This window comes from Trichomycterus rosablanca, chromosome 24 (genome assembly GCF_030014385.1).
Source record: "Trichomycterus rosablanca isolate fTriRos1 chromosome 24, fTriRos1.hap1, whole genome shotgun sequence".
In the NCBI taxonomy this organism is placed as follows: Eukaryota; Metazoa; Chordata; class Actinopteri; order Siluriformes; family Trichomycteridae; genus Trichomycterus; species Trichomycterus rosablanca.
The window spans coordinates 17,958,439-17,975,061 of NC_086011.1; the positions used below are offsets into that span (position 1 = coordinate 17,958,439).

The 16,623-nt window shown below is 40.6% G+C and overlaps 2 protein-coding genes across 2 annotated transcripts; both read right to left on the reverse strand.

Annotated features, from left to right (window-relative positions):
- Positions 1–192: 192 nt before the first annotated feature.
- LOC134301927 (probable transmembrane reductase CYB561D1) lies at positions 193–6,037 on the reverse strand. Its single transcript, XM_062986861.1, has 3 exons — positions 5,491–6,037; positions 4,787–4,824; positions 193–1,526 (listed from the first exon to the last, which is right to left on the reverse strand). Exons 1-3 carry the CDS (start codon positions 5,645–5,647, stop codon positions 1,023–1,025), a joined length of 699 nt encoding a protein of 232 aa, XP_062842931.1. The 5' UTR covers positions 5,648–6,037; the 3' UTR covers positions 193–1,022.
- Positions 6,038–7,876: 1,839 nt separating this feature from the next.
- atxn7l2a (ataxin 7-like 2a) lies at positions 7,877–16,574 on the reverse strand. Its single transcript, XM_062986551.1, has 10 exons — positions 16,445–16,574; positions 14,732–14,800; positions 14,299–14,638; positions 13,778–14,031; positions 13,590–13,672; positions 11,746–11,957; positions 11,043–11,220; positions 10,763–10,884; positions 9,666–10,491; positions 7,877–8,216 (listed from the first exon to the last, which is right to left on the reverse strand). The coding sequence occupies exons 1-10, from the start codon at positions 16,572–16,574 to the stop codon at positions 8,199–8,201; spliced, it is 2,232 nt and encodes a 743-aa protein (XP_062842621.1). The 3' UTR covers positions 7,877–8,198.
- Between the last annotated feature and the right edge of the window lie 49 nt (positions 16,575–16,623).

The following is a 16,623-nucleotide window of genomic DNA, read 5'->3' on the forward strand; positions in this document are numbered from 1 at the left end:
CTAATATGACTATTATTACACTATGGAAACAGTGTATGTAGACAATTATATGCAGAACAGAACAGAATAATAACCAGCTAAATAAAACCAAGAAGTTAAAGCTGTATTATGAAACGTTTTTGCATAAAATATGCGATGTAGAGATTTAATATGAACTGTTTTAGTTATAGAAGGAAAAAACTCATTGATAAGAAAATTATTCAGTGGTTCAAACCAAACACGCCAGACTTTATTGCACTGTGTTTAAATGGAAGCGAAAATGAGCACATATTGTAAAGTCCTTGGTACTAATCAAGCAGAGACAATTAAATAATTTCCTGTTTATCAATTCAACATGATTTCCAGTAGTTTCATCCATCTAGTGATCCAAAGCAGCTTTAAAGACACTTCGTCCTGTACAGACATCTCTCCACCCACCCACCCACCAACACCCACACATTATTAGCCTACAGTTTGTATAAAGGAAAAGTAGAGTATCTAGAAAAACGGTTAAAAATGTATAAAAGCAGCTTTTATATCAAGTACACTTTTTAAAATTAATGTTAAAATAAAACAGTAATAAATGCTCTGTATTAAAACAGGTCAGTTTAAAGTAATTTCCACCCCGTAGCAAATTTTTGCATTTGTGGTTCAACTACAAAGTGCAAACACAAACTATATTGGAACACACTGTGGATGTCAATTTAAGTATGTTATAAAAAGTAATTTCTATTGCTTTACAGTACATACAGTTATTGCCCGGTATTTACAAGCTTGCTTGTTTACATTTAACCTATGATCACAATGCAAAAATAAAATATTCTAAGCACCGTACAGCAGTTAATGTACAGCTGTATAGTTTTTGTACTTAAACACAAACACACACACACACACGCTAAAGTACCGCATTATTACAGAAATATAAACATTCTTATAAAATGTGCAAGTAAATCTTTACTGGAGATTTATCAGCATCAGGCTTCGAGTGCAGTTGATATTCCTGATCCAACAATCCCCCGCTCCTCGTTTGTGCATATTATGTTTCACATTGTTAACTTTTTCCTAGGCAGAAAGGCATTCGTGATCTGGTTCATCACCACCAGTGCAGGGATCAGTGGCAGGACCAGAAAGACGTACCACATGGGTCCTTTTATCGTGGCCTGGAACCAGTCGCTGAACATGGCTGTCACGACAGTGACGGTGGCTAATAGGTAGGCCATGAGGCCACAGGTAGCGTGATAGAGGCGCAGCCGGGGCACAGGAGCAGTGCGTACGAGTTGGGGAAACAGCAGGCACAGACCGCAGCACATCTGAAGCACAGTGGCCACTAGTGTGCTGACTCCCAGCAAGCCGTGCCAAGTGGCCAGGTGAGGGTGAGACGACAGGTTCTTATGAACCACCATGAAGCCGAGGCCTGTGGCTGCAAACACCAGCAGAAGCGCCTGTAGGATCCAGTGCATGCGGATCTTTCCTTTACGGGATTTGAAGCAGCACGGCGTCCCCTCAGCTGAAAAGAGCAGAATCCCCTCCGTCATACACAAGCAGAACTGAGGAAAAGAAAGAGAAAAGGAGTTTTAAAATCTGTTCCACAGTGCTGGTTAGCTCAAATCAAAAAAGGATCCAAGCAATTAAGGGTTAAGGGCCTTGCTCAAGGGCCCAACAGTAGCCCACCCAGTTGGGAAGGCAGTGGTAAGAGATACAAGGTTGCTGTTGTTTAAGCCCCAACAATGCCGAGGCCCTTAACAGTCAGGGGCTTGGATTGTCTTGCTTTGGATGAAGGTGTGTGCTAAATACCAGTACCTTAACCACTGAGCTATCATTACCTCTGTACCAATCAGTCACAGTAAAGAAAGCTCTAAAGAACATACATTTTAAACTGTTTAAACCTTTAACAGCCACTGACTACTGTAGTTTAAAATATTGGGACCTACTGTAGTTAAGGAAGATCACGCCACACCACTATGGAGAAAAACAACGCATCACGAAATCTCTCCGCATCCAGGGTCAGTCGTAACTATATACTGACTAGCAGCGTGCTAGTCTAATTGTCTCAGTACTTCACGGTAGCATTCATTATTCAGTAATGCGATGCTTTGCATTATTTATTTACTGCCATGGAGGCTGCACGCCAGTCAGGCATTTATCAGTGTTGAACAGATAAAGCACTCGGGAGAAGGGGAAATGCTCTATAGTGCTGAAGCAATTGTATAAAAAGGACACGAGCTGATCAATACGTTTAGTGTGAATTATAGATGGAGCTAGGGGTGTGCCAGTAAGCTGTTTAATTAAAAACAATAGTGAAATAAGCTGATGGTTAAACTGGTAGACTGTGGAAGGTACTAAAAACAGGCATCACTTCAAGTCAGCTTGGGTGAAGAACTGAACAGAATGTGATTGGTTCTAATACACTGTGTTACTTTTTTATCTCTGCATTTACACCAGCAGGTAAATGCACAATGTGATGTGTACGTAAACAGACTGACTTCTTATACACACTTAAAGGGGGGGGGGGGGGGGGGGGGCATTACTGTGCCGGGACATCATTGCTCACTGAGTTAATCCGCCGGGACATCATTGCTCACTGAGTTAATACAAGGATTATCAGGACAGACTCATGAAGCATGATCTGTCACTCTGTTGATGTCATTGCACATCTCTGGACATTTAATGCCAAGACACTTTTGTAATTTTTCTATTATATTACATATTGCATATATATTTATTCCTACCAACATTGTACTGCAATACTTACTTAATATTTCTTATGCACCTTTAGCCTATTTAATTAATCATTTTTAACTGAGTTAAAATAATACTTTTTTCTATTGTACCTTGAGCTGTTGTAGTGATCTATCTATCTATCTATCTATCTATCTATCTATCTATCTATCTATCTATCTATCTATCTATAATATCTGTCTATCTATCTATAATATCTGTCTATCTATCTATAATATCTGTCTATCTATCTATAATATCTGTCTATCTATCTATCTATCTATCTATCTATCTATCTATAATATCTGTCTATCTATCTATAATATCTGTCTATCTATCTATAATATCTATCTATCTATCTATCTGTCTGTCTGTCTGTCTGTCTGTCTGTCTATCTATCTATCTAATCTATCTATCTATCTATCTATCTATCTATCTATCTATCTATCTATCTATCTATCTATCTATCTATCTATCTATCTATAATATCTGTCTATCTATCTATCTATCTATCTATCTATCTATCTATCTATCTATCTATCTATCTATCTATCTATCTATCTATCTATCTATAATATCTGTCTATCTATCTATAATATCTGTCTATCTATCTATAATATCTATCTATCTATCTATCTATCTATCTATCTATCTATCTATCTATCTATCTATCTATCTATCTATCTATAATATCTGTCTATCTATCTATAATATCTGTCTATCTATCTATAATATCTATCTATCTATCTATCTATCTATCTGTCTGTCTGTCTGTCTGTCTGTCTATCTATCTATCTATCTATCTAATCTATCTATCTATCTATCTATCTATCTATCTATCTATCTATCTATCTATCTATCTATCTATCTATAATATCTGTCTATCTGTCTATCTATCTATCTATCTATCTATCTATCTATCTATCTATCTATCTATCTATCTATCTATCTAATCTATCTATCTATCTATCTATAATATCTGTCTATCTATCTATCTATCTATCTATCTATCTATCTATCTATCTATCTATCTATCTATCTATCTATCTATCTCTATCTATCTATCTATCTATCTATCATATCTGTCTATCTATCTATCTATCTATCTATCTATCTATCTATCTATCTATCTATCTATCTATCTATCTATCATATCTGTCTATCTATCTATCTATCTATCTATCTATCTATCTATCTATCTATCTATCATATCTGTCTATCTATCTATCTATCTATCTATCTATCTATCTATCTATCTATCTATCATATCTATCTATCTATAATATCTGTCTATCTATCTATCTATCTATCTATCTATCTATCTATCTATCTATCTATCATATCTGTCTATCTATCTATCTATCTATCTATCTATCTATCTATCTATCTATCTATCTATCTATCATATCTGTCTATCTATCTATCTATCTATCTATCTATCTATCATATCTATCTATCTATCTATCTATAATATCTGTCTATCTATCTATCTATCTATCTATCTATCTATCTATCTATCTATCTATCTATCTGTCTATCTATCTATCTATCTATCTATCTATCTATCTATCTATCTATCATATCTGTCTATCTATCTATCTATCTATCTATCTATCTATCTATCTATCTATCTATCTATCTATCTATCTATCATATCTATCTATCTATCTATCTATCTATCTATCTATCTATCATATCTATCTATCTGTCTGTCTGTCTGTCTGTCTGTCTGTCTATCTATCTATCTATCTATCATATCTGTCTATCTATCTATCTATCTATCTATCTATCTATCTATCTATCTGTCTGTCTGTCTGTCTATCTATCTATCTATCTATCTATCTATCTATCTATCTATCTATCTATCATATCTGTCTATCTATCTATCTATCTATCTATCTATCTATCTATCTATCTATCTATCTATCTATCATATCTGTCTATCATATCTATCTATCTATCTATCTATCTATCTATCTATCTATCTATCTATCTATCTATCTATCGAACTAATTATTTTTGAATGTAAGCAAGTACATTTAAATGTGGCTGGAATTGTATGAAACAGGATTGTGCTTTTGGAACTTACCGCTAGAACCATGCAGAGAGGGTGCCAAGAAAAGTGACCTACAAATACAAAAATGAACACTTTACTTTTATTATAGCACATATAATTAAATATAGCTTTTTACTTCAGTTTAAACACCTACTTCAGTACTCGTTGAGTCCTGTCCATCACAATATTCAGTTATAAGCACCATGTTTGGAAATGTATAATGAGTTTTATGGTTAAATGATGTATTAATTGATGTACAACATTAAATGGTTCTAATTAAAATGTATTCTGGATGTTTTTGTTTTGTATAACATTTACAATGTGTAGGTCTGGGAGAGTGTTGAGGGGTTCCATGTCTATGTATCTGCTAAGTGTTCCTATGATGGTCCCTTTTTATTGATGGATGGTATTAGCCTTACATCAAGGCAGTAGCCTAGTGGTAGGGGTACTGGACTAGTAATCAGCAGGTTGCTGGTTCAAGCCTCTCCGCTGCCAGGTTGCTGCTGTTGGGCCCTTGAGCAAGGCCCTTAACCCTCAATTGCTCAGACTGTAGACTGTATACTGTAACTGTAATGTAAGTCGCTTTGGATAAATGCCAAATATGTAAATGTATTAAAGGTGCCAAATAGACTAGGCAGTAATGCCATATTAACAAAGTGTATATGTATATATAGCTAAAGCTCTAGAAATACTCAGTGTATCATTAAAAAGGAAAAATAATGACTTAATGAACTCACTTGTGGCAGGTCTGGACAGGATGCCAATAAGTAGAGTAAAGCCAAGTGTGACACAATGCGCGGCCACGAGAGCGACTTTGCGCATGCACGCGTACAACCAGTACTCGCGCATCCCGAGTCCCTCACCGACCGGACTGTACTCCACCTGCCCGCGCATTCTCCTCTCCTCTCCTTTATCTAATAATCCTGTTTAAATGTCAGTATTGTTCATGTTAAAGCGGTTAACATAAACCCGGCTGTGGCCTGCTCAGCTCCAAAACACTTAGCTTGAAACAATAGAGCTGATGCTATCATCTTCGACTGGGATTATTCCGCCACCGAGACGTCGACATCCAAGTCTGAAGTGTCAAATGCAGCGTTTACAACACACGCGGACATTTATATAATAATAAAAGTAAATAAAAAAGTAAATAAAAACATAGAACAGTTCGAGTCGGTGGTACCGCAGTTAGCCTGACGAGAGACAAACTGACAGTTATTTTCAACCGTCATCAGTTTAAATTTAAATTCAAATTTAAATTCCGAGCTCGCGCACGACTTCTGCACGCGCCGCGCTGCTTTAACCTCCAACAAATAAAACAGATAAATAAAATCAATGAAACGCGTTTGGAGACTGAAAGCGGTGAGTGCGGCAAACTTCGGCTCTCAGATTCCTCCCGAACACGGAAACAACAACCACAACATTTAAAATCCATAGAAAAAAAACCGTGATACGTCATGGTCCTTCCCGCCCAGGAGGGAGTGCCCTCGGTATGGGCGATACCACCATCCAGCTTCAACCAAGAGAGGGGAAGAATGGAAGAGAAGACCAGTCTAGCATGGGTGGTGTTACCTTTATACATGCACCACACACGACGCATTCATTCACTGAATAAGACATATTTGTGCAGCATTTGTTTCATCCTGGTTTGACAGGGTTGCCAGTCTGTAAGTGTGTTAAGGGGCATCACTCACATCCAGGGCCAATCCACCTACTGTATGCTTTCAGAAAGGTATCCAGAGTGCCCTAGAGAGAAAAACACATGGACAAAGGCTGAACATACCAAATTCCTAACAGGCAGTGAAGTGTAGGGTCCAGACCCTGGTGCTGGGTGGTATCAACTCTACAAGGTGCCTCATTGTGATCACTGTGCTCAAAAACAATATATAATCATGGGCAAAAAATGGGCCAAACTGAAAACTTAAACATCAAGAAAAAAAAAGCAAGAAGGTGTTTTGGAACAATTTTGAACACAAGAGACGTTGACTTAGTGGCAACACAGCAACTCTGTGATGATATAAATCTGTGAACAGGCAGCTGTAGCCTAGTGGTTAAGGTGCTGGTCCAGTAATCCGAAGGTTGCCGGTTCAAACCTCACCACTGCCAGGTTGCTGTTGGGCCCCTGAGCAAGGCCCATAACCCTCAATCGCTTAGATTGTATAGTGTCACAGTACAGTAAGTCGCTTTGGATAAAAGCGTCTGCTGAAAATGAAAATGTAAAATGTTTACCAACAAGAAATTAGGCTATACCAAAAAGTTAAATGATATATTACAGAACTCTGTAGAGTTGTATTTATATTTTTGACCAAGAAGTTTGTCAACTTATGTTTGTTTATTAGGATTTTAACGTCATGTTTTACACTTTTGGTTACATTCATGACAGGAACGGTAGTTACTCATTACACAAGGTTCATCACTGCTCAATGTTATATCGAACACAGTCATGGACAATTCAGTGTCTCCAATTCACCTCACTTGCACGTCTTTGGACTGTGGGAGGAAACCCACGCAGACACGGGGAGAACATGCAAACTCCACACAGAAAGGACCTGGACCGGCCCACCTGGGGATCGAACCCAGGACCTTCTTGCTGTGAGGCGACAGTGCTGCCCAAAATAAACTTATGAAGGAACTTTTTTGGGACAAAGAATTGTTAAAATTTACATTTACGGCATTTAGCAGACGCTTTTATCCAAAGTTTTTGAGCAATTGAGGGTTAAGGGCCTTGCTCAGGGGCCCAACAGTGGCAACTTGGTGGTGGTGAGCCTTGAACCGGCAACCTTTTGATTACTAGTCCAGTACCTTAACCACTGAGCTATCACTGCACACTGTTAAAATGTTTCCTAAAATATACAAAGTGGGTCGTAAATACCTGATGTATGTACAACACCTCTAGCAACTAGTCCAAAAATGGTGTAAATGTTTATGTATATAATTAAATAATGAACCTTTAGCTTTCTCAATCAAAATGTATATTCTCCTGTTAGGGAAACTGGCCCCGTCTGGGTTGTTACCAAGTTTTGGAAAGTTCCCACATTACCATTTCACACGTCCACAGACATCATACTGCGCACTTGCTTGTTTGATACAAAACCTCATATAACAATAAAAACAACATCTCAAGTATCAAGTATAAAGAATATTTTAATCCATTTTATAAATCAACATTTATATAGCAGCATGTCCAGTAGATTGTGAGGTATTTCTGAATTCTCTGACAAATTCACTCCCCCCCCCCCATCTCCTGTCATTCACTCTCACACACATTCATATATTGGCTTTTTAAAAAAAAAAAAAGACCATACTAATTCATACTGGTCTAACACATCCAGACTCACATACACAGCCGGTCAATACCAGCCAAACTCACACACACACACACACACACGTCTGGAGACTCTGGTCCACAGTCCATACAGTCTGCAGGGACCCCTGCTTAGTGGCTTGCTCAGTGATGAAGTTTTGGCTGTAAAGGGAAAAAATAAAAAACAAACAATTAGTCACCAGCATCACAAATTCAAGACGCAATTTTAATTTCTTTGACGGTATAGATCTCATTAAAAGAACAACAGTCCTATTTGGCTACACTTTAATAGCAGAAAACACTATGTAAAGCGGATTGTGTAGAAAAACAACTACAGTATATTTCTCTTATTATGAGGAAAGAAGGCAGGAAACTGACTAATGATGTGACTGTATTTATTAAGCAGGAATGGAACTTGACTACATTTCTTGGACTATATAAATCATTTATCTTCCAGTGTATAGTGCCACACCCTGTATGACGCAGACACGGACACATTATATATGGAGATTATATATGAGACCTTTTTCCAATAGACCACTGAAGTCGTGCATCATTCTTTAGTCCTCGTTATGCCCATATTTGGAGACCGGGATCTAAGCCCGATTTTCAATGGCAAAAATTAACGGGGTTTTCAAAAAAAGAACGTTTTGTCCTGTGTACATTTTTCTCCTGTACATCACCAGATCCTTTTGGTGAGTGCAACCGAAGGCGTAACACCCGACCGTCCTCGCTTTCTACTTAATGTAGCTAGCTACTAAAAATATAAAGTAAAACTTGTGAATATCACTGCGCTGTTACGCCGGTGAATCGCGCTGCTTCGTGCGCTTATTTAAGAGGCTTCCAGTTTTTTCCAGGAAAAAAAGAAAAATTTAAGAGGCTTCCAGTCTAGTGACGTCAATTCAGTGCTCAGTAGTATTTTAACTCTTTAACGACTTCATAATTCAGAGGATCCAGTGATGATAGACAGAAGAATCTCCATAAAACAAAACCTAACAGCTTTGGAACATTTTTTATGACTACAGGATGCGAGAGGGGCAATTTTCGAAATCTTCGTTCATGGCGTGGACTACAATATGACAACACGACTTCAGTAGTCTATGGTGACAGTGGAATTAACGTACACGTTAGAATCTAAAAATCAATGCAACACTGTCAGTAAAAGAAGTCGCCATTACTACAGCAGCACAAGTGAAAACCAAACATGAATAAACCGGCATTATTGATGCATTTCTGTCATCGTGCCTAGAAGAAGTTTGTCCATTGTTCTATTATTTTATTTTACCATAACATAAAGAACAAAAAACATGATTATTATACGGTAAACTTGCATCCTTCATCCTAAACAGATTGAAGTCAATGAATGCAGCACAAGACTGAGTAATCTTGCACTGATGCCACCTTGGTGTGCCCACCCTATCTTGGCTATGAGAGCAGCAAGTGTTGCAGAACACAATTTGCATCTGTTTATTTATAGCTCCATACATGAATGACTGCATTTAACAGGTCATCTGCTTGTACAGCAAAAAGCTGACCACTAAACGACCATCAGTTTATTAATCAATATCAAAACGAATAATAAAAGAAGGGGCTCAGGGGCTTCAGACTCACCTTGGGCACACTGAGCTTCTTCTCCCCTCCTACAGGCAGTGGTGCCCCTTTACTCTCTTTCCAGGGGTAGAAGCCAGAGTGAGGCGAGGTGGGCAGCCGGTGAGCTTTCGTGGGCGGAGACGAGTCGCTGCTCTTGCGTTTCTTGTTCAGGCCTCCTTTGTGCTCGTGACCTGGAGGCCTGCTGCCATGATGTCCTGAGTTTCCAGCTCGCCCGGATGAGCTTGGCTCCGAGGGCAAGGTTTGGCCCACCGCGTGAGTCCGTTTAAATGGCCACGGCTCGGTCCGGCTCTGCTTATGACCCGGAGAGAGAGAACCGTTTGTCTGTCCGTGAGATGATGGCGTGGTTGGGGTAGAAATCTGAGCCGAGGCTATTTTACCGGACCCAGGGGGACGCGCCCGGTCCCGATCGGGACTCACAGAGTTCCTTTCCGGGCTAACGACATCGGCTTTCCGCTTACATGGAGCTGCCGTTTCAGCCCGCTCTGGTTCCCTGAGACGCTGCTGCTGCTGCTTGCTGGGTCTGCCAACTGGGTTTTTAGGCCTGCCCGGGCCCGGCTGCATGGCCGACAGAGAGGGTTTGGAGTGGGCTGCGGACTGGGACCCTCCAGATTTGTCTGACTGACCCGAGGACCTGCTGCCGCTGCTGTTGTTGGAGGAACCGTGCGTGGAGGATGAACCATCCCTGGCTGATGTCTTGTGGTAGGAGGAATTGAGATTTCCTGTCCGCTGCTTGGAATGATGGAAAAAAAGTACTGATGAGGCGGAATTGGCTGAAGTTTTGGCTGGGCAATTTTGGGATGGAGACTCTGACGCTTGAGGTATTTTCCTAAGCAGAAAACAAAAAGTGAGTAAATGTACACAGTGTTTCTCAATGTATAAAAGATCTAGATTCATAAGGTGCTGGATGCAGCAAGGTAACTGCAACTGAGGCCCCACTAATATATTAGGTGACTGAAGCTAAACCTAAAAATAAGCCTTCATGATGACAAGTGTAAACATTTTTCACATTAAACTGAATGTGAATTTAATATATCGAAACTGTAATGAATGCTCACACCCCCACAAAAGTACACAAGCCAAAAGAATACGAAGCTTACCTCCACAGGTGGGCGCTGAGATGGTTTTCCACCATGGCACTCACAGCAGACCGTAGGTGATGTAGCCGTCTGTCGAACGTAAAGACGCCGTGACCCAGAGCAAAACTGCCAAACGTACAGACCTGAAAGCAAAACAAAAATCTTATCTCTCATATACAGTAGTGTTTGGTTTTATTTTAAAATCATTATAACGCTGACAAAACACATAAATGTATAATTAATACACTGTAGAACAGCCTGCATTGCATACATGTAGTACAAAATATCAGTGTTAAGGTACCGCTATTGGTTTGGGATGCCAGGGGCTGGAGTGATATTCGGCGGGTTCCTCTGCGCCCTCCTCCTCGCTCTCGTCACTGGAGATTCGGCACTGAGTGAGGGGCGACGAAGGCCTGGTGGAACTCTCCTCCCGAACTGTTCTCTCCTCCTCAGGGGTGCACTCGGATACCTTTGGCGTCCTAACCACAGTGGACACACACACACACACACACTTTAAAACTTTTGTTTGTGTCAAACTTTTAAGAAACAACAACAAAAAAAACATTTGGCCAGGGGAAAGTGAAAGAGGATTTGAACCCTGGATGCCAGCAGTAGTGGGCTAGAATGAATTACGATGCCCACCAAAGTGCATACTGAATAAATGCTTGTATACAAAACGTCAAATGTGTAATATAAAAAATATATACTCAGTTTGTGCAGTTTTATAAACATTAGATTTAGCAAAAATACACTCAGTAACTCTTTCACTTTTGATGAGCATTTTAAGGAAAATATTTCAGCAATTTTGTTCTTCCTAATCACTATTTATTACACTTAATAGTCGCTTATTTACCTTATGTTCCCATGGACTGAAAAAAAGAACAAAATAGTTGCTAACTGTTGCATCAGCTGCCGTTAGTAAACAGCTTCTCCATGCTAAAACATCAATCACACTTAAGCCACAACTTTAGAAGAAAGGGATAAACAAAGTGCACGATTCGAACCTGAACGCAGGAGAGTTGGTCAGGGGTTTTCTGCAGAGCGGTTCAGGTCTCAGCTCTCTGGGAACCTCAGGGCTCAGAGACTGAGCAGCTGGACCCTCGCTGTTCTGACTTCCACGCTCGCGGTTCTTCGAACCCATCTTCAACTCCGCCACCAGCTGGTCAAAGTTCTTACTCCGACCCACCACTTTCCGCCGCTGGTGAATGGAGTGGATCTACAGGATGGAGGGAATCAGAAAATAAGGATTAGACAGTGCTTTTAGCATGACACCTTCTTGGCAGCGCCCCGATGTGCTGCTTTTATTACAGTTTATGCTTTAGTTTGTACCAATAATTACATTATTTTATAATAAAAGGAAAAATGTATCTCAGCATCAACATAAAATCACGTTTCTCTGCATAAGTACATCGTTAATCTACATTTACAATTGAATTAAAACTTCTCTTCCCCATTTCATTTCATTAAAAGCTTTATCCTGGTCAGGGTCATGGTGGGTCTGTTCTCACTGGGAAACACTGGGTGCAAGGCAGGAATGTCTACACAGACAGGGTTAACGGTCGAAGTCCTGCACTGGATTGGCACCCGGTCCAAGGTGTTCCTGCCTTGTGCCCAGTGATTCCCAGGGATCCCGAACGCACCATGATAAGGATGAAGTGATTAATAAAGTAAAATTGCAATGCTGTGTAGTTAACAAGATGCGTTTCAAACAGCTCTAAAAGTTTAAAGCCACAGCAACAGGCTTTACAAAATCTAACAAATGCTAACTATTGTTTAGTGGTGTCTTATTTTCCATTTTTCTTTAGAGCATCTTGGTGACAAAAATAATATTAGGGTTAAAAAAAAAGACAAAAAACACAGAGGGTCATTTCCTGTAATTCCTTTCTCATTTCCTGTAAGTCAGGTTCCTGTAACATCCTGTCAAAGTTTGGAGGCAGACAGAAAGAAACGTTTCTGAGAATAACGACTGTTAAACATACACAAGGGTTAAGTTTTAGAGCATGATACAATAATATGGTAATATAACCGGTCCAGTGAGCTTATTAAGAGCTCATATTGATCCCAATCCACCACAGCCTGACTTCATTCCAGTGCTGGACTGTAAAGAAGTGCAAATTCAACAATGGTGATCAAATAGTTTACATATTCAAATAGTAAAAGTAAACGAGGGCCGACAAATCATATATAACTGTAAAATAGGAACTAAAATAGGAACTGTAACAGGACTCGAGTCATAACCAAAGCAAACCAATCCAAACCTCATGATCAGCAGCAAATACAGACAGGTACTGTTGGCTGTGATGCAAGCAAATTAAATAAATGGCCTGAACTATAAATAATCTAAAAATATAGAAGGCTAAAATATGTTTTGCTGCAGCTTTATCCTGGTTAGCTGGTCCCGAAACGACTGGGTGCAATGCAGGAACACGTCCGGGACAGGATCAATCGCAGGACCTTGGCTATCCCAATGCAGACACAGCCAATCCTGTCTGTATGAAGATGCTCGACAGGCTGATAGCACCTCTGGGGATTCAAACCATAATGTACCACTGCGACACCAAACTGTGTACTTGATTACGTTTATCATTTTGGAAAAAACCTGATAGATTTATCTGTCTGAATGTCAATATTACCTTATTTTAAGCACAACTCTAACAGTGAGGACGCTTTGATGGGAAACTGATTCTGGTTCATTAAATGAACATCAAAACCAACAAGAAACAGCAATGTTAACTAACGACCATAAACAAATAAGAGCTTGTGGGAAGCATGTTTGTCATGTATTGATTGTATTTCCTATTAGCTGCATTAGTATTTTAGGTACATAGGAAAAGTAAAGGAATCTTACATTGCAAGTTAAGAGTCGTGTACAAACTTTCTTCCTCTCTGGATCCATCACGCCACAGTGTTTATCCAGATCACACTCTTTCTCTGCAGAAACAGAACACAGGTAAACCATAGAAAACCTGACACATTTACGTTTTAAGGTCTGAGATCTAAACGCTATAAACAGAGCAGCTTCACAGAAGCACTTACTTGATGACTTGTACGGCCGGCTTCCCCGGGCGTGCGAGGGTAAACTGTTGGCCGAGCTGGATTCCACTCTCGGACCCGGGGACTTCTCCGACGAGGTGGGCGAGGGTCGATTCGGCGAGGGGCCTCCGTAGGGCCACGGTGGGTCTCTGAGACTTGTGGGAGGAGAGCCACGAGGAGGCTCCATCGGCGGAGGCTGTTTGAACACTGTGGACTCTGAATGACCCGACGTAGAGGACTTTTCCATGGGAGAGAGGCTGAGAGAAGATTACACAAACAAAATCAAGATTTAACAGTTTGCTCACTAAATAAAAGCAGTCTTCACAGACTAAGTCTGGAAACACAGAGCTTTACATTTAAATACAGTGAGTAAGCCTAGTATGTGTAGCACTACATTCTATTATTGGTAATCCTCCTGCTGCATGCTTGTCAACCTTTTCCAAATCTGGAATATGACTAGTTTGAGTTCTACGGTTAGGTTATGGGCCTTGTTGTTTAAATCAGGTAGAAGAAGCACTTCTTACCGAACTCCATCCTTGTGCGTCTTGCTGTGTTTAAACTGGGGTGGAGTGGAGGGTGACTGCGGCGCTGGGCGCACTGCTCCTCCTCCTCCCATCTGGCTCTTCCCGCTCCAGCTGGCATTCCCATGGCTGCCAGCGGGCGCCGTGTGTCCATGGCGGGCATGCGGCCGCTGCGTGCCGGCCGACGGCGTGGTGCGCAAATGTGCATAGAGTTTCCCGACCGAGCCGTGCCTCCTCTCACAGTGATTCTCGAAGGCTTGCGGCTTCACCACCTGACCGCAGTGGCTGCACACCACCAGGTAGAAGTCATCATGGCCGGGATAGTGACCAAAAATTGACATATCTGCAAGAGATGTGGCAACAGATATGATCAGTAAAGTAAGTGTGTGGGGGAAATGGGCTGAAAACAAACAAATCTGACTTAAATCAAACTTACCTTCCTTTCTCAAGGTCATGGTTTCCGTCGCTTTTTTACCATTCTTGCTGCAGTCGTCCCCATCAGGTCCTTGAAGAGAGAAATCTTAAAGTGAATTTTCAGTTCATGACAGAGACACGGTGGTCAAATCAAAAGTCAGGCAGCTACTAAATGATCAAGAGATGGATAAATCTTTCTTTAATGGCAACACACACACACAAACATTACCATCTTCTATGATGTTGATTACACTGATTTTAATTCTGATCTTTTACAATTACTATAAAGTGCCCGCAGTGTCCTAGCACATAACCATGTAAAGCTTGCTTGACTGTGGACAGTGTCACCCCTGACCTGGCAACTTCTAATTCATGGCAGACTTATTTAAGGTGGTTTGGATTGACATTTAAACGTTTATATAATTAATAAACATGGTAAATGACATGGATTGTGTGATTATTTGTAATAAGTGCTTCTCTGGCACGTGTTTCATGCGGGTGAGGAAAAGCATGTGTACCTGGAACACCTGGAAATGTGTGAAGTGATGCACTGGTAAGGGTCAGGGGTTGTATCCCAAATACCAACTCACATCTGTTCAAGTGCACTTCCTAGGCTGAAACACTTTCTACGCCCTATTTAGTGCACTACATGTCAAAAAATCAAACCGTTTGGAGTCCCACCAAGGGCCAGATGGGATATGGGCGCTTTAAATCCAGTGTAGTCCAGCAGAAGGAGTGTTTAAATAATATGGAGAGCAGCTGGACAATATGAAGGCGTCTTTCTATTAGCTGAAATGGCCGACAGCTGAAAGGCTCCTGAAAAGCCCTAAACCTTTTAATGGTGTCAAAATAGCATCCAAATTTGTGATTAAAAAGATGTAACATTGTGCTTATGTAGACTTTTAAAGAGCCAGTTTAAAAGTTAAACACATACTGATTTTAGCACAATTGCTAACATTAAAAAACCCTCACTATAACCGGCGCGTTTTTTATCCTGCCTGTTTTCCGTCAAAGACCCGCCTTCCTTAAATATGATTGGATAAACCTGACAGTCCCGCGTGAGGGTTCGAAAGATCAGCCTATCGGACAGCACAAGGCGGATCCGACGAGCCAATCAAAACGTAAAGGGATCCACAAATTGGGTGCGGAAAAAATAAGTCAGGTACCAAACCATACAATTTGTACTTAGCAGTGTGTCAAACTACTGACAATGTTGTACTAATCTGACAGCCTGTGTAGCACAGTAGTACGAGATCTGACACAAACCACGGCATTCCCAGTGTCTACTGCATAGTTCGTTCTAAATAAATGAAATGCTAAACTAAAACACCAAGTTTTCATATTTTTACGTACTAGTGTGTAGGGTCGTGCGCGTAATGAGACACAGCCATAGTTGAGCTTATTGCTATGCAGAAAGTAAGTTCGACTCGATGTATTGGATTGTTTGCAATTAATTAAACAAGTTCTATTTTATATGCGCAACGTAGAAATACAAGATTATAATAAATTAAACCAGACAAAAGGGTAAATCTGTCACAACCTTTCAGAAATATGAAGTGTGCACTAAGCGGACCTGAGTGAAAGCAAGCAATCCGGCCGGCACTAGGACCCGGCAGGTTCTTTGTTTGGGTAACATTGGTTAGGGATGCCGTACCTTTCGGCGAAAATAAACCACATCCGAGCGACTTTTTTCAACGAAACGTGGAGAAAAAGTGACGGCGGGACAATCACTCACCGTCCGACGTCGATAAGTTATTCCTTTCGGCCCAAACGCTCCAGCTTTGACCCACGAAATCATCGAGACAAGGCACCCGCCGTTCCAGAGCAGCCATTACTTTAACTGCGCGTTCACGCACCGCCATCATCACGGCGCGGCGAGCCGCTTACGTCATGCCGCGCGCTCCCGTGAGCGGC